Raw genomic sequence first — 26,608 nt, 5'->3', positions numbered from 1 at the left:
TGATTTATTTTGGAAGACCTGTATTTTTTTTAGATATTTGCAGAATTATCAATCATTAATTATTCACAACTATATTATAAGGCATGCTTCCAATTTAGTTTTGCATCTTTTTGTGTTATAAGTATCCCTCTAAAAACTTTTAATGAAAGATTATTTAAAAAGAAATTAAAAATTAAAAAATCACCGGCTATTAAAATAGAGAAGTTCCGTTCATTCCGTTTCTGTATCATTGGGAATTTTTTTTGAAGAATGATACTTATTGTGTGGCCTTTTGGAAAAAGGAAGTTATAACACTACACCCTGTATAAAATATCAAAAAAAAAATCACATGGGAATCGAAAAACCGATTTTTTTTTGTACTACTCTTTATTGAGTATATTATCGAGCAAAAATATCGTCAAGAGTAGTGATATTTGACCTCAGTAAAAGAAGGCGATTTCTATGTCCGGTGACCTTTTCCAACGGCGACTAATCCCACGGCAAATTTTCCATCTGGTCGTTTTTTGTATCTTGACGGATATAAATATATATATTTTTTTTTATAACTTGGAAAAGTAATTGATATTTATATACGAGTAATAAATAACAATACATCAGAATCTAAATCGAAAATGTTTTCCGGATGACAATTCCAGAAAAGCATCCGATTCCCGATTAATCATCCAATCACTAATTAAAAGTACTCATTGCAATAATACTAGTAGTACAAACCAGCACTCATAACTTTGTTAAAATAAAATGGAAGATAACTGCCCAAGAAATCCCTGTGTGTTTTTCTCCTTTATTCATGCGAACATATAATTACTTAATACTTTTAACTTCTCTCCTCAAGAATAAATTAATATTAGTAACAGCTTGAGAAGATACATTGGCCATAACTTCCTTAATATTGAAACTAGAGATATGTTTTTTGGAGCACTATTTACAATTCACTCTGTATACAGATTTGATGCTATATGTACACGTCTACAATATGTCATTAATACGACTACATTGCTATTTCTTAGATCAAAATAAGTTTATGATATACATCAAGAAGCACTTTATACAGTGCACCCGCTGACTTGTTGCCAAATAACCATACAGACAAACAAACAAACTGTGCTTTATTAATATACATCTAGATTTAGTATTTTTCAACATTATTATGTGGAACACAATAAATTTTTTAGATAAAAATATATAACAATACACATGGAGGATATTGATGCCTATCTCTTATTAAAAACATTGAAAAAGTTAATTATTTACAAGCCTTTTATAGCTGTAAGGTTACTACTTACATTGTAATAATGATGCAAAAAATTTCTACCCAATGAAAAAGTAATCTTGCGCGCGCACCACTTTATTTATTCTCCTTTAATATATAGATATATTTATTAAAATATAAGACTATTAAGCTTTTACAGACATGCAATTGATTAAATCGACTATTTTCATTCGGTTCAAAGAACTTTTTTAATGAGACCCTTATTTTATTTATAACATGATAATGAATCACTTGTTTTGACATTATTTAGAAGATCACATTAGATAAAATGAATATATATATAAAACCTGCGTGGGTTGATGTGATGAATTTATTCTTACCATTGCTAATATATTTTACGTAGAAACATATGTATTTTTGGATAGATATAACTATTAATCTTTGTTTCGTTTGAAACAATCAAAGAATTCAATATTGTTTGTATGTGTAATTTGAATACTGATTGATAGATATTGTTAGTATGCATTAATTAATTATCCTCCATTCATCAGAATGATACAAAGAATTGGGGTAATTAAAAATCCATTTTTAATGAGAAAAGTCAAAAGTGAATAGGGTACAAATAAAGGACGTCATCATACAAGGAATATCTTATAAGTGGAGAGTTATAAAAATCGCGTGTGTTTGGGGAATATTTGTAAAAAGAAACCAAGTATCAACATGTAACCCTGATAATTGGAATAATGTTTTGAAAGAGAGCAACTTAGCTGTCAAAACGTTTCATTAGATCCAAGGTTACACCATTATGTAATTGGGCTTGCTATAATTTTATACTTGATGTATCGTACCTACTGCTGGTCCAGATAGACAGATTTAGACCAAACACGCAACCAATCATACTCTATGACGTCACTTAACATGGCGGAATAAATATAAATCGCAAGATCGAGGCGTCAAATCAACTTTTCCATTTCTCGAAAGAACGCTCTCACCAAATTTTCTTTGCAAAAATCGATGTTAATGTTACCTGTTTGACAAGTTGCACCATATTGATGAAACCATATGTTGTTGGCAAGTCCATTCTTTGCAATTGGGGCACAAAAACCAATCTCATGGTTTGATAGTAATTTCCTTTAACAGTAACGTAGTGGCTATCATCATCAACGAAAAAGTATGGCCCAATGAGCCCTCCAGCATGAAGTCCACACCAAAAAGTATTTTTTTCGGGATGTAATTAAGTCTTGTGAAGCCCTTGTGGATTTCTGCCTGATCAATAACGCATATTTTGCTTATGAACAAAGTCATTGAGGGTCATTCCAAATCAAATCAAGGAAAATAAATAAAAATGTCAGCCGACCCTCTCAGATTGGGATGATTTTTGGCACACAAGCTCAAATGCATGAGTAAATTAAGTGTACCAAATTTCAGCACATAATTCAGATTCGTTTCGGAGATATAAGTACTTATCTCAGACCAAATTTTCAAAGACCCTTCAATGTCTTTTTACCAGACGCTACTTTTTCTTGTATATTTTTTTTATCCAAAAGAGCTAACCTCTTGAAATTAAGTACCTAACTATTTTGAAGTGTGATGATTCCAAAAATGATGGGAAAAAAAAAAATCTTATAATACCAATTTTGATTTTTTTTTAAATCTGAAATACACTAGCAAGTACTTGATCAAGAATAAAAAAACGCTTATGAATATGAAACTCTCGCAAAATGTTTTACATAAATAAGGGTATAACTGTGCCAAAAATCTTGTTGGTTTTTATATCATAGCTCACAGAGTCGGATCTCAAAGTTAGGCTACTTTTTCTACGGAATTTTGATCAATTTTACTTTTATATCTTAAACTTATTTGATGATTTATATAGACTAAAAAAACACTCTAGTTACATGTAGAACATGTGCCCAAAGTTTCATACTCATAAGAATTGGACAATTTTTTTTATTGTTCATCAAGAATTAAAATGAATTGCTAAAATTTGGCACACTTAATTTACTCATGTATTTGAACTTCTGTGCCAAAAATCATTCAAATATGAGAGGGTTGGGTGGCATGCCCTCGATGATTTGAAATAAAATTGAGCCCTTGAGCCAGAAATGAGCTTGATCACTGAAGATGATTTAATGATCTTCAAGTTGCGACAATCAAACGGTTATTTTGATATTAAAATTTGAATAACTCATTATCGCTCTTCAAGTGTATATTGCTTCATGATGAAATATATACTAATGAAGTTTCTAAATGTCAAATAAAGAAAAGAAACATAGGGTCATTTTTTCCCCTAATAGAAAAATTAAAGCGTTCCTAATGAAAAACCATTACTAATAAGTATATTAGTTCATTTATTTGCCGAAGTTTAGTTTTCTATGGGATGTATGGGAATATAATGGACTTCTTGATGTTGTGGGTAGTCCGAATGGAATGCCAAGAGTCTCTACAGTCTTATTGGTACTGACATGGGGGTGGAGGAGATAGCAGACGCGTTGCTCCAACATTTGGACACATTGAGACATGAGATAAAAACAAAGCTTGTTTATTTTTGTTTCAGCTGAACTTTGTTTGCTTAATGAAACCTCGTAAATAAAAATAATGGGGTTGAAATAAATAATTAAATCCTACTGTAGGCATAGGGCCCCCATTCTCCACTCTATTTTAGGGCAAAACCTTTTGTAAATGGTGAGTACTAATTTTAAATAGGGATTATTCATCGTTTAATAAATTATAAAAATGTAATTTGTTAACCATAAGTTAACTTCATTCTTCAATCCGAAAAAAATTCAATTATTGAAAAAGGAAAAGCCACGGTTTCGATTATATATTTCCCAAGATTTCATTTAAAATTTGAATAAACGTGATTAAATGGCAGAACATGTAACTGTTTCTATGTATAAATTAATTTATGATGGCAATGTCCCCCAAATAAAAAAAAATCGAATTAAAAAAATTCCACATCGATACACATTTTAAAAACAAAAGCATAAAATACTCTCAGATTAAATACTATATAATATATTTATACAAATATACTTAACCTCACATCTCAAGTATGTTTCCAATCAAATAAATCTCTATTGTTTATACGGTCAAATCTGGATACAGGAAACTGTTTTTGCTTTTTTTTTCAGATGAAAAATTGACTATATCCGGATTTTTTTTATATCCAAAGTATGAATACAGGATGGTTCAGATAAATTGGGAAAATATTTAAAGGCTTATAACGTTTCCCGTATGGGATAGAACCATATTTGAAAGCTACATTTAATCATTTAAAATTAGATCTACCTCACTTGATAACTTCGGCCATACGGAGCCGAAAGCTTTGGTAGGCCTAGACGACCTTGTGCGGATCTACCTTTCCCTTCGTACGGGTAATGGACTTCTTCAGCGGCTCCACAGACGAAGTATACTTGGCACATGCATTATGCTTGCCCCTTACCCAGAGATAGAAATTGCATGGGTTTAGGTCCGGGCTATTTGCAGGCCAAAAAATTCTAGCTCCAAACGTGAGGACATACTGTAGCCAAGACATACTGTACTTTTTTGACCTTATGGGCCAGTGCACTGGTTTGTTGGCAACTGTCATTTCTTTCTTGGACTACTCCATCCATCCAAGGAATGTAAATTAAAAGTACACAAACAGAACCAGTAGAATGGCAATGCTGGATCCGCAAGAGGTTATTAGCTTTGAAAGATTTTCCCAACTTAACTGACCCACTCTGTATACAAATCCGAAATTTTTGAATGCTTCATTTAAGGTTAGAAATACAACTCAATTTAATACATAATTGATGTACTTATAAATACCAAAACCTAGTAAAAACTGGAAAATACAACAAAATTATTTTGTGGAATATCAAACAAAAAATAAAATTGTAAATTTAAATAAAAAAACAATCATTTTGAGGTACCTATAAGGAAACATTAGAAATGTTTTAATTAATACAATCAATCAACTGTCAAAAATGACAGTCCTTGTAAACCTTATCAATAATTCCACATATTAGCATTATTTAAACAACTGACTGAGTAACTCTAAATAAGAACTTTTGATGCCAAAAAATATTGACATGGCCTTGTCATTATTCTATTTAATAATAGCATCATACTATTCTACAGAGAATAAGTAATTTTTTCCGCTAGCGGTTATTTAGGGTCTCTTTTAAGAAGAAGCAATTTTTAGTTTTTAATAATCTATATATATGTAAAATAAAGTTGTGTGTGAGAATTTAAAAAACAAAAATTGATTTTTAATTAGAGTATGTGTCATACTCTAAATATTTGGTCCATTTTTTTCATCAAACATCAATTTTTAAGAAGAAATTCTACAAAACGATGGTATTTTGGACATAAAATTTAATACCAAATATTACATCAAAATGGTATTTTCCATTTCCCGGAACATTTCAATAGATAATATTTGCAATAAAAGTTTTGTAAATACGAAAATAATCCTTGTAGGTTTGGGTTTCTCTTTACTGTTTCAATAAATGTTATTAGCTACGTAATGTATTAAAGTAGAACGTATCATAGCTCGTCGCTGATTTATGATTAAATAAAGAGCCATAGTGGAGTAAGTAGAAGTAGGGTTCATTCTCAAGACAAAAGCAATTCTGTACTAAAAGATAAAATAATTACATATCTATAAAAAAGTTATAATAATACTATGTATATTTATAAAAACAAGAAAAATCTGAAGCCGTTATAATCTAATCAGGTTAACATAAATAAAGTACATGACAAATTAATTTGTTTTGCAAAATACATTTTTGCAATTTTCTTCGTGAATTTCAATTTCACATTTTTTACAAAAATAAAAGATGGACTTCTCATCTAGACAAGTTTTTTATGCATATATGTGCTATGTTTTTTTAAGTTTATGGTACATTTTTTTTCTTTACTTCATAATAATACATTTCGTTTAATGTACAGGCGCTATATTAATAAGCTCGCTGACACCGAAGGGGTCTAAGCTTTAAGAAGAAATGACATTGCCAATTGTCAATATGATTTTCAACTCCCCCTTTGACCCTACCAACGCCAGGTAACCCTCTGTCAGTTAAGGATAAAAGAAACTTATGTAGATACACTCGAATCTTAAGCAATGATCCAGGATTCTTATTATTACAACAGATCTGTTTAGACTGAATATGCACAGGGAGCGGGGATCAAATTGTCGCCAAAATATTTTTCTACAAAAACAACACAAAATATACATTTTTTAACTTTTTTATTGAAAATCAAAACTATGCCGAGCATATAGGTATAAAGTAGCTATTCATTCGATATAATCACTGTTGGCATCAATAATGGCCTCAATTCGGCCTCTGAACCGGCCGCAGGCTCTTCTGACTATCTCATTGTCCATGTTGCCAAATACCTCCTTGATGGAGCGCATCAGGCTGGCCTTGGTGCTATGGGGATGTCTGTTGGTATGTCTCTCGACATAGTCCCAGACAAAATAGTCCAAAGGATTAAGGTCGGGAGAGTTAGGAGGCCACAAATCCTTGGTTACGACGTCCTAAGAGTTCTCGGTTAACCACTGCATGGAGATTTTGGACACATGGGAGGGTGCTGAGTCCTGTTGCCACACCCGGGGCCTATCTCCGGCCACCCCTTCACCTGGTAGGGTCATCCTCAACCATCGTCTTCACCTTGTCGACAAAGTCGGTGTCCCTGACCTTCCTGTCGGGGTCCTCCTCCTTGGGTGCCCTCTTTATGGTGGCATCAACATCCCAGGTGTCCTCTAGCTTCTTACGGATACGCTGAACAGTCCGTAAATTCACTCCTAAGGTTGAAGCAATCGTTGAATTGGAGATTTCACCTCCATTATTAACCAATGTCATGACTACGGCGGACCTCGAAAGCTCCTCGTTCCACATATAGCTCTTTATATCCTCATATGATAACGCATGATGCTAACTGAACTACGTATCGTCGGCTTACGAGAATAGCTTTCCTATCTGGTAACCAGTGTTTTATTTGATAATGTCGTCTTCAAGTTATCAAGGTTTAAAGTAGGCAACAATTTGATCCCCGCTCCGCTCTGTACAGCTAACCAGAATTGATATTTCCGCAACAGGCGGCTATTTAGGGGCTTCTTTAACACGAAGATATTTTTAATTATTAAGGATAAAAGAAACTATTAATAGAAGTTAGATACGCTCAAATCTTGAGCAATGATCATGGATTTCCATTATTACAATAGATCTTAAACTGAAAATAAGGAATATTCTACAGTGGGTGATGTAAAATCGTGGTCTTAACTTTAAATCAAACTGGATTACTTTAAGTGAAAATATAATTATACTAGCTTGCGTTATTAAAAGTAAGTAATATTCCATTTAATAAATAATTGTACAGCATGGAGCCGAAAAGCCAAAGGGTGTCTGATTTGCTCTACGCTCAAGTGAGTGTTGAGAATTATGAAGGTCCTAGGGTGCTCCAAAATTCTTATTTATGCTTTATGGCTTCAAGATAGAGCCTTGTGAGGTCCCCTGGCAGCATTAGACTCCGTAAAATTGGGATCATGGAGGAGGGGAACAACGAGATCATCATTAGTCCGACCAAGTCGACGATGCAGCATGCCAAGGCTATCAATCTAAGTGATTAGACTGTGAGGAGGTATGTGAAGGATTTGGGGAAGGTCTCTAAAGTACAGCATCATTGACAACTTCTTTCAACAGCATCCAAGGTCAATCGGGTCAAGAGAAGTCAGAATTTGTTGACTTGGATTAAGCATAATGGATAAACAGGTCATCGTCCTCTCCAGATTGTCCACCCCTTTGCCAATGCCATTTCGTGTGTTGTCATAAATACTCCGATTTTCACCGAAATTTGGAATATTTCAAGGCCTCCTTGGAAAAGCAGTGGGTGGCCATGTCCGACACCTTCATTAGGAAGTCCTGCGTCGCTTTTAGCCCCAGGTTGGAGACCTTGGAGGGAGTCAGAGAAAATCATTTTGAAAAATAGAAAAATATATTAATAAATAAGTCCTTCATAAGGCCTCAATGTTGAACTCTTTTTCATTCTTGCAAAAGGGGACCCAATTTCTTCCTTATCTACACCTAAAAAAAATTATATTAACTGTCAGTTTCTCCGTTCAGCACTCCAATATGTAACAATTGTATTGACTCAATTAGTATAACTATCAAAATACCACAAAATAAAAATATACATGAGTACATCTATATTTTTAATAGAAGATTTTAGGTCTAGACCCATAAAACTTGATATTATCGATAATCGATAATATCATCGAATTAAGATATTTCTTTTTGAATATTTAGTCATATGTAGATGCATCTACATAGGAGGGTCGTTGAAATAGGGACATTTGTTTTTCCAATATGTCTGGTATGCCCTCTTTTTAACGTCTAAAATCATTTTGTAGGTTATAAACAGTCCTGAGATTATAATTTGAATATATTTGCTTTATCCCCCCATTTTTCTTCATTTATCATAACTTGAAAGAACAGATCCTAAAATTAAATCGATGTTAGTTTATTATTCTATGCATATTACTCTACAATTTCTATTTCATAAATATTTTAACCAACCCTTGGTAGAGTGCACAAAACACTGATATGCAGCGATAAATACCGTATGTTTAAAATTCGAGATGTAGAAGTAATTACCTAGAAATAGTTTTCCAATGGCAAATTATTAAAAGTCCCGTTCCATAAGAAAAAAAACCATACTATGTATATTAATTATATCCAGAGGTGATCATTGTATTTCGTACATATAAATCTTTTGGAGGATTTTTTAAAATATTTTTTTTTGTAATGTTTACAAGTTGCACATTTTTTTATCTCCTTAACAAAGAATTAACTTGCAAATAACACCCTTCTCATGAAAAAAACATCTTCTTTATTTTTCCATGTGACTTAAACACACGAGTTTCATATTTATGTGAGTCCTTGTTTTGGAGTAAAATGGGTTGATAAGCAACTTGTACAATCAAAATAGCATACTGAGTCTGATAATAGGAAGGGGTGGATTAGAGATTAATGAAATTAAACAACTAATGTTCAGTAATACCTTATAATAAATTTGCCAATAATGTTGAAGGAATATCTTTTCTCAAATAATTAGATGGTAAGGATAAAATTGATGAAGAATCTTGGGATAAAGAGACTGATGTAGGAGAAGAAGTGAACGTAGAGAAGAAATCGTTATGTTAAGGAACAAATAATATTTATTAATTCTATGTTGGAGAAGTTTGTTTCATTTTTTATAGATTTTAAAAAATGTTGTTTGTTTTCCTTACAAGAAAGTAAGGAAGGACATTCTTCAGAAGATATTCTATTCTTTCCTCCGATAAGTTTTTTTCTTCTTCTTGATAATTATACTCTTCAGGGATCGAGAGAGGCAATTCAGTGGACAAATTCCATTTTTTAATAAGTTCACAGAAAGAGTTTGTGAACTATCAGACCATTATTTTACGTGTACAGCCCAGGAGAATAGATTTGAAGGTGAATATGTTTTATTTCTTTATTCATTTTAGACACAAAAATACTTGTCTAAGAATTTCAATTATATCACTGTACTTGTGGGCATCTACTCTTCTAAGAGGAGAAAACACAAAATTTAGTAGATGAATTGACGACAACTTTTTGTAAATATTCCACACATTCAATTTTTTGTTGATTATAACAAGATTTGGAAATTACGCCGACGCTGCGGACAAATGCAGGACAAATAACCATGTATGCTACAAAAGCCATAATGATACAATTTTTATTCTGTCCTCGGTAAAGTAAATTAATTGTTAAAAGTAGAAGAACTTCCATCTTATCCTAACTTTCTTCAACACAATTATCACATTGAATTTCAAGGCGCACAACACCATTTATACGCTGAAATTCATGATGTTACACAATTTGAGCATTTCGGAATAGTTTTCCAAAATTATTTTAGAACAAAATTTTAAAAAAAACAGTAAAAATTAAATAAAAATGTACCTGGTCAGCTTCATCAAAAATATATATATTGTATATTCCTTTTTTTTATTATTTATTTTTTATACAAAAAACTTCAACTTTATATACAGAAATCAAATGTGTCTTTCCTATTTGAATTGACGAATACGGAATTAGTTTAGCTTAAAATAAGTCCATAGTTAATAACGTAACAGATTCTTTATGACTTTTGCCGTATACAACCCTCCTATCGTAATATCGTAATGCGTTCACTTTGGACATGGTGCATGTGTTCCTTAATACTGTATTTAATATTTAATGTCTCATTGAGCAAAGAATTTTTTTATCCATAGATTCTCTGAATAATGAGGTCAATTCCGGAGAATCATCATAACAAATGTGGACAAGATCGCTTCGCTGTCCCATAATACCCAATTCGGGACACACAGTCTTCCAATGACGAAGCATTACACTTTTTAAAAATGCATTCAAATTATATTAGAAATTCTAAGCAATACGGTTTTTTTTGCAGTTTTTGTAACTTATACATATCTTAAAGTCGTCAAATTCCTTGTTACAAGAATATTTTTTTTTTTATGAATCAAAAATAACTAGAAATAGAAACCTCCGTTTTTCTCCTTTTCACATAATTTTTTAGGAGTTAATTTCTTAGGATGGTCTCACATTTTCTTCATTAAGCAATATGATTTATTAATATTGATCAATACGAATGTCTTGTTCAAAAATACAGAAACTCATTAACTGGTTTACAAATGGCAATTTGGTTAATGAGAAGAAAATGGGTAGAATTTATGCATATGTTTTTCTTCGAGAGAGGCAAGAAATAATGCCAGATCTCTATTAGACTTTATTTCGAAATGAAATAATCTCATTAAAATAGAATTTCATAATTATATACATACTTAAAACTAATAAATATGTTAAAGAAGACTTTAACTAGGAGGGGGGGGGGCATTAATTCTAATATCGTTTGAGGCGTCCTCCAAAATATCGAGACAGTGCATCTGAGTCCAAAAATACTTTAAATGTAATGTATCCACCTAGACTAATCCCCCTATACATACCCTCTGAAGTTTTCATAACACATTTATCCTAGTCTAATTATTTCAACCTAATAGGTACGTTTACTTTTCTACAAATATGAGTATATCCATAATTATTGACGGACATTCAGAAAACATTTTAGGTTAAAGCACGAAAACTTTATGTGTAAAAGTGCTGGAAGGTCTATAATTTGAAAGATTATTAGATCAGTAATGCATTTATGTAACTATTATCTCTCTAACTGGCTTAGGTGGATTGATATAGTCGATTACAGCCATTAGAAATGTAACAATAGAGAAATGCTCAGATTTGACCATCCATCAAAATTTTAATTAAATTCTGTGTCTTGATTTGAGTTATTCACAATTTCTTTTTCGAGATTATTTTTGGGATGTTTCTGCCTAGAGCAGTTAGTTGAACAAGCATTCAAATTGTAATGGTCATCCTCAACAGCCAATTAAAAATGTTAGTGACAGGACATGGGATATATTAGGGATGTACATTTGTGAAAATTCAATTGAAAGTTAAGTAAAGAGGAATATCTATGTACTGTCAACTTGCAACTACAAGATTGTGGATAATATTGATAAATTTAATATGTTTTAGGCGTACATAAATTGAAATTTTTTTAAATATAATATAATGTTTGTTTACAAGAATTCTAGGTCAGGCCCGCTTAATCCAATTAACCAACCATCTACAGCAGAAAAATAATATTACTTCAAAACCTCACTAAAAATCTCGAATTACTCTAATCAAATACTCCCAAAGTCTGATCAAAACAATACTGCCCGCCCTGTTTTAGAGACGACATGGGCAACACTTTAGCAATGAAATAATTTTCAATCCACGATGCATCGTTTTGCTTAATCACAAAAACTGTTTTACTTGGTTTTACTCTCTTGAGAGATTTTACTTCCATCTCCATTTCATTTGTAGCGTCTTGTACAAACACTAAATGATGAGCCTCGGCTCTATGCTTCAGAATTATTGCACTGGTCAAATACATATATTCTATTTAAGGTAGAGTATTAGAAACTTTCATGTTCGATAAGAAGTAGCCCTGTCCCCCACCCTGTCTGTGCAACTTCCACAAAATAGGTCTTCCAAGCCTTCGTCTTTACTTTATCAGCCATTCCAATCATATTTTTAAAAAGTAAAAAAAAACAAAGAACTTTTGATTTCGGTAATTTTTTTGATGTACTATTGGAACAGAACGGTGAAATCTTATTTTTAGTGCTCAACTTAAAAAAAATTCGTTCCGTTCGCAAGCCTGGTTTTATTAGAAGTAAGGCAGCAGACTAGAAAAACAAAGGCACATAGAGTGCGTCTCGGCCTGTCACTAAGAACGTCCGTCAGTAAGGCTATAACTCGATAATAAAATGTTCCTATTGTTCAATTCTTACATATTCTACAGACATTAAAATGTTGATTGAGAATTTAAAATATCAATACTATACAACCTTTAGTTTTGGAGTAGCATAAACTTATTCATGCATTTTCTTAATGACGGAACATATAGGGAACGTCACTTTGCACTACTCTAGAAGTGGTGATAATGGAGATAATCCTGTCAAATTTATATGATAGATTCATTATAAGAGGATCTATCAAATAATTATTAGCTACCGCCACCGATTCCTTGAGAATTAAGGATCCCTTCTAATATTATACAATACACCTCACCTACGGGTTGTGTAGCTGAACCGCTTGTCCTCAAGGTGGGGCATTAGTCACCGCCACCGATTCCTTGAGAATTAAGGACGGTCCAAAACCGGGGTCAAAATCCACCGCTTAAAAAATTAGTAGTAATGATATTTAGGAGAATAAGTTAAAAATTATAATATAGCGATGAAATCATTCATCTAAAATAACATCTAAAGATTGACTAAAAACTTCTTAAGGGATATTAGCATTTTAATTAAAGCTACTGAAAAACATTTACAAATTTACTTCATACGTATTCAGGGGTAGTTTCCTGTGGTTTCTCATAAAATGGAAAAGATCACCTGACTTTGGCATTCAGGGTGATGTATATGGGGAATAGTGGACTTCAAGCTAGAGATGGTGTAGTGTTATACCCCTCCCCCCTCCCCCATCTATGTCAGCTCGGAGATATTCGTGTATTTTAACACCCGTAGTAAATAGTTCAACTATTTTTAATTTATTTATCCTACGAGCCACGGTAATATTGGCAATTTCTTTATCAAGCATTCTTTGTTTTTTAAGTTTGTTTCCTTTCAAATCCCATGCGAGCATAATTTCCGGTATTCACCCGCTAATCAGTTGATTAGCTTCTCTACTATAAAGTGCATAGGTGATTAAGGATATGCTGGGTTCTGCACTCAAACTGTGTATGGGGGATTATTCTAAATTTTGAAAGTTCATATGAATGACTGAGTGCTAAGCAAACTCATCATATTCACCAAATTCTATGTCGATAAAGTATCTTACAATATAAACTAGCTGATTAGTAGCATCTTCATACTTAAGGAGAAAAGATGCAATATCTTCCAAATAGAATAGAGCAAAAGTACCAACACACATGCAGGTGTCAAACAATTTAATCGTTCATCCTTGAGACTGATTTACAAATTTAATTTTGGTGAAGTGTGGATATTAAATTCACAAACTTTCTGATCAAAATCATGGTTCATTAAGCAAGTCAAACAGTCATAGGCATGTACACTGACGCTTGAGGTTCTTACATTGAATTTTAAATAGGAATATATTTTACCAAGTGTTCTTTCTACTTTTGACCATTGCCTTCTGATAACACGATTAAGAATAAAAGTCGGTTGAACATTGTAGAAAAGATGGACAGGGATATGTTCAGAGTTTAAACAATAGGCTACCAATTCAGCCATATTGAAGCTGTGAGCTGTTTAATCTGTTAAGACAAATTCAACTTTCTCAAACAGAATAAACACACTTGAGAGAAATATTTATATATATATATTATGTATAAGTGATAAATCTATTATACAATATGTAATACTTATATGTTTAGTACATTAAATCACAGATTTAAAAAAAATAAACTTTCTCAAACAGTAATTTGATTCATCCCATATAATAGATAAATGCACATAAGAGGTTGTAGGGGCGTCCTCAGGGAGTGGATTGGAGGGGCTGTAGACACCTCACCCCAACAAATATAATTATGCCGACGCCCCTGAGTAATGAGAGGGAAATATATAACGTTTTATTGGATCAGTTGCAAGTAGTCGTAAGTTTGAAAGGTAATACAAACAAATCCCACTCTGTATATAGCTAGAGGCCATGTAGGCTGGAATTACGAATTACTTACACTTATAAGTCCTGAACAAACCCTCATTGTTACTCTCATGTGCAAACGCTTTGCAAGTTTTATGTACAGTGATGAAAATCCGGAGTGTTTTTTACCTGGCCTGTTTTTCGGGAATTGTTAATATGAAGAATAAATTTTGTTTTCCTTGGCAGTTGTCTTTACTATTTAATTCCTGAGTAGTGAGCATTCTCTCCTAAATAGATTCATCTATATTCAAAACCTGATTAAACAGTCGTGTGTGTTTATAAAATACGTAGCGTAACCCTCAGGATTTGCTGCAGAGTTATATTTGTAAGTCCTTGTTGGACTCAGAGTAGAATTGGGGATCGACATTGGAGTAATTATAGCAAAGGTCCTTTGTATCCTTTTCTCCTTCCTCCTTTGTCACAGCTGATTGTAGCTGATCTAATGAAATATCATGAGTATTATTTTTTTCTCTCTTTCAAAAAAAATTTCATATTGTCAGTATGTCGATTTTTGGGTTTTTTTACATGCCAATTCTATGCTGGATTTACATCATTAATTATGCAAATAATAGCAGCTTCGGAAAATAAAAAATAAAAGTTGATTAGGTTGCCAACGAGAAAATTGCCTCTAGTGTATGGCACAAATGATTACTTTTATTATATAAAACGTGAGCTTTTTAGGCAGAATTGAAGTTGCTATCATCGTATAAATAATTGGTTCCTTATATGCAAAAATGCAAAAGTGGACGGAAATTTAATCAGGGAAAAGCTGGAAAATATAACAATTTAGAGTTTTCCCCCATAGGAACACGTCACTCAGTAGCTCTGCTAAATGAACTCTCATTAGAAATCTAACTAGACCGTCTTATTAATTACAAATTATAATTTGGCACAAAATAGTGTTGTCCGAAACCAATATTTTTGTTCCAGGTCCGCGACCAAAATAGAAAATGTTATTTCCGTACTTTTCAGCTAAAAATATATAACAAAAATGTATTTAAAGGCACTTACTGTGGAGTCCATAGAATTATGGTGGTTGGCTCAGAAATTGGAAAAAATTTATAGAAAAAAACTTTTTAATTATTACTTTTCATATAATTTTTTATTTTTTAGGGTCAGAAATTTGAGGGAGCACATCGCTGTTATTATGACGTAAGGGTGTTGCAAGTAGCGATTTCAATAACAGTTTAGTGTCCTACTTTTTGGAACACATCTGTACCCCAGTACCTTTATATTACGAGGTATACCAAACTACACTGCCACAAACAACAAATAGAGACTATTTGCATAATAAAATATATATAATTATTATATTTTCCCTGCATTTATTTTATTTTAAATGGTGAAGATTCTCCTTTTTATTGGAGTAACTCATTTTCTCTCTCCTTCAAAGTATAACAGGGAACTGATAATAACAAAAGTATTCATAAAGGGACGGACCCCACACTCACCTTCACCTTGCACTCTTACAAATAAGTATAATTCATTTCCCCTTTAAGAATTCCGCTAGTAATTCCGTATTTGATGATAATATAAGTCAAAAATTGTACTTTTTACCGGTCCTTTCAGAAAGTCTTGGAGCATAATGAACGTTCAACATTAATTATACCTAGCGGCTGTAAATGAAGTTATAAAAAAAATATCGGAAATTGTTAATTACTCATTAAAAAACATTATTTATGAATTTGAGCACCTTCATCCTCAATAACACGCTCCACACCATCCCAGAACGCCTTGCACACGGTAACAAATCAGTGCTTCGATATTGATCTCAACTCTTTCTCAACCGATTATAATAAGGACTCTATACTGCTGTGACGTTGTCTATAGGCCTTGCTTTCAATTTACCACCAATCGCTGTAATCAAGGGGATTCAGGTGGAGCTCTGCAGGAGCCAGAAGTCATTCTGCCAGAACTTTATTTTTTTTACCATCCAATCATGCACGATTTTTGTCGTAAGTGCAGGAGCCCCATCCTCTTGAAAGTAATATCGCCTTTCTTTGATTGCTTTGTGATCTTGCTAACCTAGAGAAGCTTTTTTGTTTGCAAAATGATCGAGTAATCCTTGCTAGTCAATCTGTATCCCACGGGAAACCAAATTGGCTTCATTTTTTGACCTTCAGATGAAACAATGCGAAGCATTATTACTGCAGCCGGATGTTTGGTGGTGGACACTTCACGGAGGATGCAATTGACTTCTGTAAATCATACAACCCGATCATTTTTCCTATTCTACACAGGATCCATAGGAAATGTCTTCTCGTACGAGAAGAACAAAATTTACTTTCCGTGATGTCTCAGAGCATCGCAAAGATTTTTGCACAAATCAAATCGTAATTATTGTTGTTTTTGAGTGAGCAAGGGTCGTTCAAAATGTCGGAGAGACTTCCAACCTGCTTTTTTACCACATTTGATACCCTGGAACTGCTCACCGACAGCTTCTTTGCCCAAAAGACTGATGTCTTCACCATTGTTGACCTTAATCCAGACCCACTAGACGGTGGTCCTGTAGAGATTAAGGGTATTTACAATATCATAATTGTTAAACTCGGTGCGGACTAAACAAGCCACTTCTTGACTTTATTTGGTCCATTTTCTTCAACTTTTATATCAGAGACTTGGTAAATAAGGCGTTCAAAAGGTAAACAATCAGTAGTTATTTTTTGTGAACTCAATTTTTTGCATAAAATTAACCTATATCTCTCAAAACGAAATTAAAGTCATGTTCCAAAACTTTTTGACGGGTTGGTAGAGGTAGATCGGTCTAGAAAATAGTGAGCTAGGGGGTCAGTCTGGCTACAAGTTGTCGGATTTTGGTCAGCCCACGAGCATCTGCGACAAATTATAAGAATCTCTACAATAAACGTAATCCAATTGATAAAAATTATAGCTAAATATATATAAAACATCATTATGTAATAACTATTTTTGTCGCGGTGGTGATGTGGGTTCACTCATATTTTGATCTCCAGTCATTTCCATGGAATTCGCCGAGTTTATAATATTATAAAAAAATTCCTTGATAGCTTGTGTCGTCCAGAAGAGAAGTAGAGTCCTCAATTTCCAATGTCTTATAATTTAAAGATGAAAGTACAGCGTTACCGTTTTCTGTCTTCATAATTTTTCATCATAATGTTACATTCATTTTATAAGTATAACACTTATATATAAAACCATACAACAGCATTTTGGACCGTAGGCTGAAACCTACATTCATTAATGTTATTTAAGCCGTAGAACACATTTTACTCTATTTTTTTGTGCTTATATACATTTTTCATTAATTTTAATTAAGATAAAATAATTAATAAGACATTTTCAAATGCTGAAATGTTTGTATTAATTCGTTATTTTCTTTGATTTTCATCTATATAGTTCTGAATCGTAGTTATACCCTATAAACGTGAATTTAAAAAAAAAAAAAAACTGTCAGAATACTTAAATAGCTCTTATCATTGAACATAGAAATGACAATCCACAACATAGGGGAAATCAAAGCGTTAATTTTGTGCTGCATTCATCCAGAAAATCGTCACAGGAAAGTCAAGCCATGTATTTTGCTTTGTTAAGTACCAAGGCTCTCATTGCATTAAAGCTAACTAAGCGTGAAAATATTAGCTGGTTAAATTTAAGATCAATTATTATATCTGCCTCCGCGAGATATTCTGCTTTTTATCTCAAAATCCCAAACTTGGATGGTAGCTCCTGGGTCTACGCCCTCGAAGTGATTCAGTATCGTATTCTGATTCCCTCCGATACTACTTAAAAGGATCGTTCGACTGTATGAACATTATATGAAGAGATCAACATTTTAAATGGAGGATTTTTTCACCATTTTTACATTATTTTATCTTTGTTATTATTAATTAGTTAGTGAATACTTATATTATTGTTAGGTCTTGCTTCGGTAGTCTGATTTTAAGCTATAATTCTGATTTATGTTTTTTTTTTTTTAGTAACGCAATTCTTCTTAACGTTTTATATTACTTTAATTCTGTATTTACATTATGAACAATATAAATAAATACCTTGTTGCATCATGTAATCAATAACGTCATCGTCAGTGTATTTTCATAAGGTATCAAATCGAGGATTACGTCATCGGTTAGTTATATAGTAATTATTTTACATTAAAAATATATATCGGGCTGGTAGGTTCGGGCCACATGCTATTTGGACTTGGCAAAATTAGGTTCGGATGGCGGGCTTTTGGGCTCGGGTCTAAACAGAATTCACATCTATATTTTATGTCGAAAGATCCAAACCGATCCAGATCCGAGAAAATGGTGATCCTTCCTTTCTTTATTCATGTGTAGAAAATATTGCACAAATTGTTTTTAATAATTGAAGGGATCTAAGATGTCTTGAATGATTACCTATTTCCCTGTTTCATCAGACATAACATTGCAAAATGTAACCCTAGTAGTTGAAATGATAGTTCTTGAGCCCCAAAAAAAGGAATATTATCCAACGATGAAAAACAAGACGTCCAATATTTTTAACTGATCAACGAAATACTTAAATATATAACTTTTGATTCACAATTTTTTCAAATTAAAATAGCCTTTAGTTCTAAGCACACGCCTTTTGTGACGTAGTAAGTAAGCAACGTCATTTTAGCTATTATCAAAGCCGTTATATAATTCCAGGATCGTTCAGGTAACCCCGTACTACCTTTAACTGCATCCTGATTCACAAGGGAAGCAAGTTAAGGCTTGAAATTTTATTTACGAGTTCTAATAATACAAAATAAAAATTAGCCCAATGTGTTCGCCATCTTCGTCAATCATTCGCTCTATACGAGCCCTAAAAGGATTTGTAGGCCTTCACCACGTCATGGGGGACACTTTGTTCCAGACTTAATGATGGGGGCCTTCAAGAAGTCGATATGCCCAACCATCTGTCGTTGTGATGTTGTGGAATTTGTCGACTGTATATCGTTTCTCATCCGAATAAAAGATGAATTGGTTATCATGAGACTTCAAATGGGTCAGCAATTTTCTAACGTGGGCAGCTTGGGTTGCCTTCATTTTGTCTGAAAGGATATGTCTTTTCTAGAAGTGGTATGACTTCATCCTTAGGGCAGTGCTAATAGCCCAGGAGACCGTTGCACGGCTTACTCGATGCTTTTTGGAAAGAACGTTAATCGGACACCCAGGAGATGACATCAAGGACCGTTTCAGACCTACAAGAAAACTGGGGGTGCCTTTTGTATCACTTTGGGACTTGTGGTTTTTCTCTTATATACCCCCTCCTTCTTCATCTGTTGTAGACGTCGTAGACTGTGCTGTTTGCTTAGCCCAGCCTCTTCTTGATGTACGCTGGGCTGTGTCCCGTGCAAGCTAATTCGATGATGGTGTACCTCCGGGTCTCCTCCATCATAAATAATTGTTTTGAATTAAAAGTTGTAGAACTAACTTAAGGCTCAACCCCTCACTTTAAAATTGAAATAACCGAATTAAAAGTTTTTCTTATTGCTCAGGTTGTAGTTAACGGTGATCTGGATTTACCTGAACGACCCTGTACTTATATGTATTGCAGGGCTGAATATAGATAAAATAGAAACAAGGAATGAAGGTAGAAGAAAAGAGAAAGAGATGAAGAGAGAGGGAAGAGACATAGAGAAAGAGAAGGAAAAGGAGGTTTTATTTTCGTCAAAAACACCTTATTAATGAACTCGGAAGTGAAAAGAAATATCGTTGAAAAATGCATGATTATTTTATACGTATATTTGCTACATTTCAGACTTATCTGTTCGACCATTTTGGATCCCAAAAGAAGACTTATAAATATATATATATATAGAATATCATAAAAGTTTGTTTTGATATGACTGTGCAGTCTTTTTAGACCGATCCAACACTAATATAATCAGTAAAAAGTAAAGAAAAATTTATAAATGTAATTGGTTAAAAAGTATTTTTTAATACAATATGTCTATTATACAAGGAGATGAGGTATACATATATGTACATGCATACACATTAAACTGACAACGCCCAAAAGGTTTTTCATAAATGATGAACATGTGTGTTCATTAAAAAGAGTTCAATTTTCTATACTAAATATATAAAAAAAACTTTATATATATATATTTTTTTTTTTTTTTTTTCTTTAATGAGATCAATAATAATTTTATCTTCTTCAAGCAAATAGAGTGTGCAACGTGCCTGTATAATAAAACCAATATATCAACACTCAGACTAAAATGCAACACTTTTTTAAATGGTGCCCCTACTTTTTATATATCGATGTTTAACCCTAATAAGTTATTCTAAACGACTGTCTAAAGAAACTGTAAACAAAAAATAAGCAAATTCAACCGAGAGCCAAAAAAATGGATGGAACAACGTAGCTCATTGGACAAAGCGCTCGAGAGAAATTATTCTCTTGAAATCAGTGTGCGTAGGTTCGTGCCCGGGTCATTCCTAGACAAAGAAATATACTTTATATATATGGATTTCACACAAGATTCCTTGGTCAGTAAATGTTTACTTATACTTAATCAGTGCAACTCCATCTGACCAAGGTTATCATGTAATCGGGCTTGCTAGAATTTTCAATCTGATGTACTGTACCGACTGCTGGGTAAGATATGCAGATTTTGACAAAACACGCAACCACTCATAACCTATGACGTCAATATTAAAAGCAGGGTAGAAGTCGTACACGGGTTATGGTATAACATAGTATTAACCTTGATTATGACCAATTAAATTAATTATATAAAGCAACGCAGAGCTACAATTCTAGAGCTATTGACACTTAGAAAATCACCATCATTATAAATTTTGTGCATGGCTCTAACCGCTTTACTGTGTACCGGGTGACTGGGAGAGGTACACCAAAATCTTTCTAAAGTACAGATCAAGGCCAAAGAGTCTTAAAGAATTGGTTGAGGTAGTTAACGGCAATATTGAAGGCAGAAAAGGCAAGGTGACTGTCAATGGTCTTTCTCGTGAATCAGCCAGACCACCATGCACCGCTGGGAAAACAAGGAATGTAAGTATAACCTGCTACAAAATCCTCATCAACCAGCTTGAAAAGCAAGACTCTTGCCTCCCTATAATCCCAACTGTTCCCTCCTGGACTTTCGTATTTTTGGCACCTCAAGGGGAAGCTTTCAGGAGTCTGATACACAACAAGGGATTAACGCAAGGCCGCCATCATCACTGCATGAGCCAACTTAAAGTCGAACTTTTTAAAGAACTGCTTAAAGTTCCGCACGAGGCTGGAACAGGTCATGAATGCAAAAGGCGGCTATATTTATTGAGAATGTAAGTAATGTATCGCTCGATTATATTTTGTAAGTAAATTTTCCAAATTTGATTATATTTTTTGAAATATAATAATTTTTGTAATTTCCAAAAAGTGATGCATTTTAGGCGGAGGAGCCTGTATAAGATTCTTCCTTGAAGAATTTTCAAAAGGAAAGGGATTTGACTAAAATTTAGTATGTTGTATTATTGACAGTAATCAGAATAAAATTTTAGATCTGGAACTCGATCCAACTTTGATTTTTAATGCATTTCAAGATAAAGAAATTTGTATTTCGATAAATATTTGATTACGGATATCTCGTAAGCCAAAGCAATGAGAGACATGTTATATTATTATTTTTTTTTTTTTTTGTCATGAAAGGAAACTCTATTTTTTTTTTCATTTAACATATAAAGGTTCTACCTTTATATTTTTAAAACTTTATCTTGCAAATATTTCCAAGATTCTCTATAATTTTTAGAGTAATGATTTTGGTATTGTTAAGATAATTACAATTTATTCAATTAAAATGATAAGGTTCTCATACAGGGTCGAAACTTGAAATTTGCACACTTGTATTATATTGATCTGAGAGGTTCTGTGTAAGAAAATTAGAGCTGCCTGTAATTGTATAGGTATTTATCCCGAGCACCTGCTGCTTTTTGATTTTTTTTTTAAATTAGAAATGTCATCGCAGCGAAATTCAATACTTTAGGCATCAACTCTTCTTCGTGTGGGTCACACTTCAACAGAGGTTGCCAAACTGACGGGGAAAAAAGAACTTATCTACAATGTTAAAAAGAAGCTAGACCACAAAGAGACCTTAGAGAGGAAGGAGGGCTCCATAAAATGCTCATAATTAATGTGGACGCCCTCAAGGACGCTCCTGATCTTGTTACCAGGGGGGTTAAAGGCTCATAGTAGCCATCTATAAATCGACGTTTTCAAAGCCAGAGGAGGACTTGTAGCATCCATCACCCAAAAGTTTAAGCTATGAATGCCTCCGTCGTGGAAAAGTGGCTGGCAAGGATCCAAACTTCATTCTCAATACTTCCAACTCATTTTGCAAGATGTTTGTCACTATCTGTGAGGTCAATGGTGGCTGAATAGAATTAATGTAGAATAATGTATCAGATCCAGTGGAGTAATTGTAATACTAAAGTGCTTAATTATTCTTAACTCCATCTGACCAATTAAAAGAGCTTTTAAAATAATGATGGACGGTAATTTATGGGGACCCTATAAAAAATATGACTACATTCATTATCCATCCAACTCAATCAAAAATATAGAAAATCCATATTCAAATACAAAAAAAAAAATGAAAATTCTTCAAAATGAAGCATTGATTGAATCCATTTATACTTAATTGTGTCTAGTCATTCAAAATATCCATTTAAATTAGGGTCATGTTTTTTACCTGCACGGAACGGCTAGCTTATTGATTTATTTTAATATATTAGGACAAAATCTTTTTTTTACATCATATTGAAGTAGGGAAAACATCTGTTGCTCAATTCTCTAGACTGCATTTCCAATGTAGCGTGTAAATATATAGGCAATCAATTATATAATTGCAAAATACAATAATAAGTCTTTTACCGACAAAGTTATATCAAACATTTAATTTTAAGTTAAACAACGCATGTCAATGACGATTTATTCTGTTCAAATAATTTAATACAAAGTGTATTCTAAATTAAATTATAGAATAATTTATTTGAAATATTTTATATACAAGTCTCTAGACTAGTGATTTTCAAAATATTTAGTATTTTTACCCACTGGTATCTTTATAGTATTTAAAATGACCTGAAAACACATTTATACGAAATAAAAATAATATGATGTAATATGCAACCCTTTTTTTAATGTCGGCCTTTCGTCCACTTTCTATATTTCGATGTTTAAGCCTAGTACATTATTGTAAATAGTTGTACCAAAAAAAACTTAAACAAAAAATGAGCAAAGTCAATTGAGAAATAAAAGCGTCATAACCCAAAATATATTAGCTTCTTGCACTCTTAAATTATAATTGAGTGATTTGATTCTAATAAATATTCGCACTATAGAAAAAAAACCTTTTTCTATGAATATGTTTATTTAATTTTGAGTTAAATATGAGCCAAATGTGAGGAATACAATTGGGTCACGATTCAGATCAATATGAAAATGACGAAAATCATCATAAAAAAGCTGACAGTAGTTTTTAAAAAAATATTCTGGGACCAATGAACCACCCTTTGACAGATGCATTAACCAGGGGAGAAAACAATGCTTATTTACGATGCACTTGCAAGGAAACGGTACAGAGTGCTGGATATTTGTCATTAAATTATCTTGCAATGTACCAGCCACATAACTCAGTCCTTGAACATTGCAATCTCACTTTGCATTAACAGAAAATTCGAATTATTTTGATACCAGACATTCCTTTATAAGTTCTTAATAATTTGAAATTTCCTCAACGATATATTCATTGATGGACTCTGGTGTTACCCCCAGCACCTTTGAAGAACTATTTTCATTTTCTTCTGCTATCTTTACTGAAACATCTTACAACTGCGCATTTTTCCCATGAAATAAAATTATGATCCTAGATTGAGCTTCGACTTGTCCTGCATGGGAATTATCACTGGATATACCACAAATTCTGATAAATATTAAGCCTACATTATTACTTATTACTAGTATTAAAAATACAATTTTGGTTATTTACCAACAAAATAATAATTAATTATATAGAAAAAAACTAAGTAACTTAAGAAATATTTTACTTTAAGTATGTACTTGTTATAGTAAATTCGTCTTAAATTACTAACTTAAGATATTCTCGACCCAATCTTGATTTAATCTGGCAGTCAAATATAATTAAGAGGACAATTTTCAAATAAGTCAGTGTATAAGGGTTTTAAAGATTTAATTCACATTAGTATGACTTTTTGGCAAGGAAGATAACTCCATATCCATCACCTGACTTATTGATAAGTTTTATAGACTAAATAAGATTTTCCATTTTGTCTGACAAGTGTCGTTGCTCTTCCCAATGTATTCCAAACACACGTGGCATATCCTTTTTATCGAATGTTGTACGTGAATTTAAAGCATCAAACCAGGAATCCAAAGTATAATGAATTCTTCTTATATGCTTGAGTCATCTTTATCAATTTTGGTATAATCTAAAAGAGATGGCTTCAGCGATTGTTCTTGACAGAAATTGAGCTGCATTTGAAAAGTACTGTCCAGCATTTAGATTGTAGTTTAAATGAATGTCACTTATTTGATGTCCTATATTTATAAAAAATCCAAAAGAGTTTCAGTTGGAGTTCCAAAAAGTTCATTCCGCAAGTTTCTATTGAAAGACAAAGGATCAAAATGAAGACCACCAATTCTAGCTTCATCAGTTTTGAATTTGTCTATTGTTCTACAAACCAAAATCCAAGCATTCCTTTTTACAAAGTGTCTCGGAACTTGATTGTATGAAACGCCTTTGTGGTTTGTTATTTTTGAATAGTCACTGCACAGACTCTTTTAATTTTAGTTCCCTAAAATAGGCCTCTTGCTATTGCTCAAAATCATCGCTCATTGTATTTCATGACTATGATCAACCGAGTGAATAAAAAAGTATGCAATGACATGGCAGGAACATCAAATAACAAAGAAGAAATTAAATGTCTCTAGAATAAATAGTAGGTTGCCAACTGAAAGACTTTTTATTATTTTACGCCAACCTATATTCAGTATCTTTATATAGCTTTAGTAACGAAGAAATATAAATGATGCATTGACCACACAGTTCTACAATGGTCTTTAAAAAAAACTAATCATACTGATTATTAATCAGTTAAAGATGGTTTTAAGACTCTAATCAACCCACTCTAATCCACTAATACTATAAAATTGTTGGGGCTTAATTATTGAGGGAAATACTATGTTTTCGTTTAGTTTAGATATCCCTCTTTCTATTTCTGGCAACGTCATTGGGACGAGCCTTCGTTATCAATACAACCTAAATTTAAACATTAAAAGACAATGAATAGAGAAACGTACTCATTGACGTATCCCCAGAAAATGATGATCAACTACGATTCATTAAGACTCGAAATAAGACTCCAGCTATTTCTTTCTTGTCGGAAAACGAGTTTCGAAATACAATTGAGATCTGTTCTGATGCACGTACTTTTGCAACAGATTTGAGCCTTCGAATAGCAGAGGATGGAGGAGTGAGGCTCATAATTGACTATGGACATAATGGGGACAAGGAATTGACGTTGAAAGTCTTTAAAAAACATACTTTGTTAGAGAATGCTCTTCAACTCCCAAGTTTAGCTGATGTAACTGCAGATGTCGACTTTAGTCAGTTAAATGAGTATTGTTGTAATAATTTTTTTTTGTGTACCAGTCAGGCAATCTGAGATTCTAGAAGCTTCAGGGATATGGATTGGAATGGAGAAACTGGCTTTATCTTCGAATGAAAAGGCTGCATCAATTATAGAGGAGAATCATAAAGCTCTAACTGATTGAGACAAAATGAGAGATAAATTCAAATGAATAATTGACAACTTATTAATTTATATATATATATATATTCTATGGAATATTAACAAAAAAAAACACAACTTTTAATATATAAAATGCAAAATAGAATAATACTTTAACGAAAAAAAAAAAATGTGACGACTACTAATGAAGCCAGAATTTGTGTTCATCATTTTGATCCTTTGTGTTTGATAATTTATAAAATTTACAAACTTACTTTTGGCATTATGTTTAGTAAAATATGACTTAAAAAATATAAAGTAACCCATTGCCTGATAATTATATCATTTATTTAAATTTTAAACTTTTAAATTTATGTAGTATCAAT

The 26,608-nt window shown here is 32.7% G+C and overlaps 1 protein-coding gene across 1 annotated transcript in view; it reads left to right on the top strand.

Moving 5' to 3' along the window:
- The window catches only part of LOC121113861 (protein arginine methyltransferase NDUFAF7, mitochondrial-like), a 28,384-nt gene extending 2,119 nt beyond the window's left edge, over nt 1–26,265 (top strand). The window contains exons 2-3 of the mRNA XM_071894148.1: nt 25,782–26,097; nt 26,144–26,265. Of these exons, the coding sequence (XP_071750249.1) occupies nt 25,782–26,097; nt 26,144–26,265 (438 nt within the window). The remainder of the gene's footprint in view (nt 1–25,781; nt 26,098–26,143) is intronic.
- Nucleotides 26,266–26,608: the final 343 nt, after the last annotated feature.

Source organism: Lepeophtheirus salmonis, chromosome 2, assembly GCF_016086655.4.
Source record: "Lepeophtheirus salmonis chromosome 2, UVic_Lsal_1.4, whole genome shotgun sequence".
NCBI lineage: Eukaryota > Metazoa > Arthropoda > Copepoda > Siphonostomatoida > Caligidae > Lepeophtheirus > Lepeophtheirus salmonis.
This window is presented reverse-complemented; position numbering and strand designations above follow the sequence as displayed.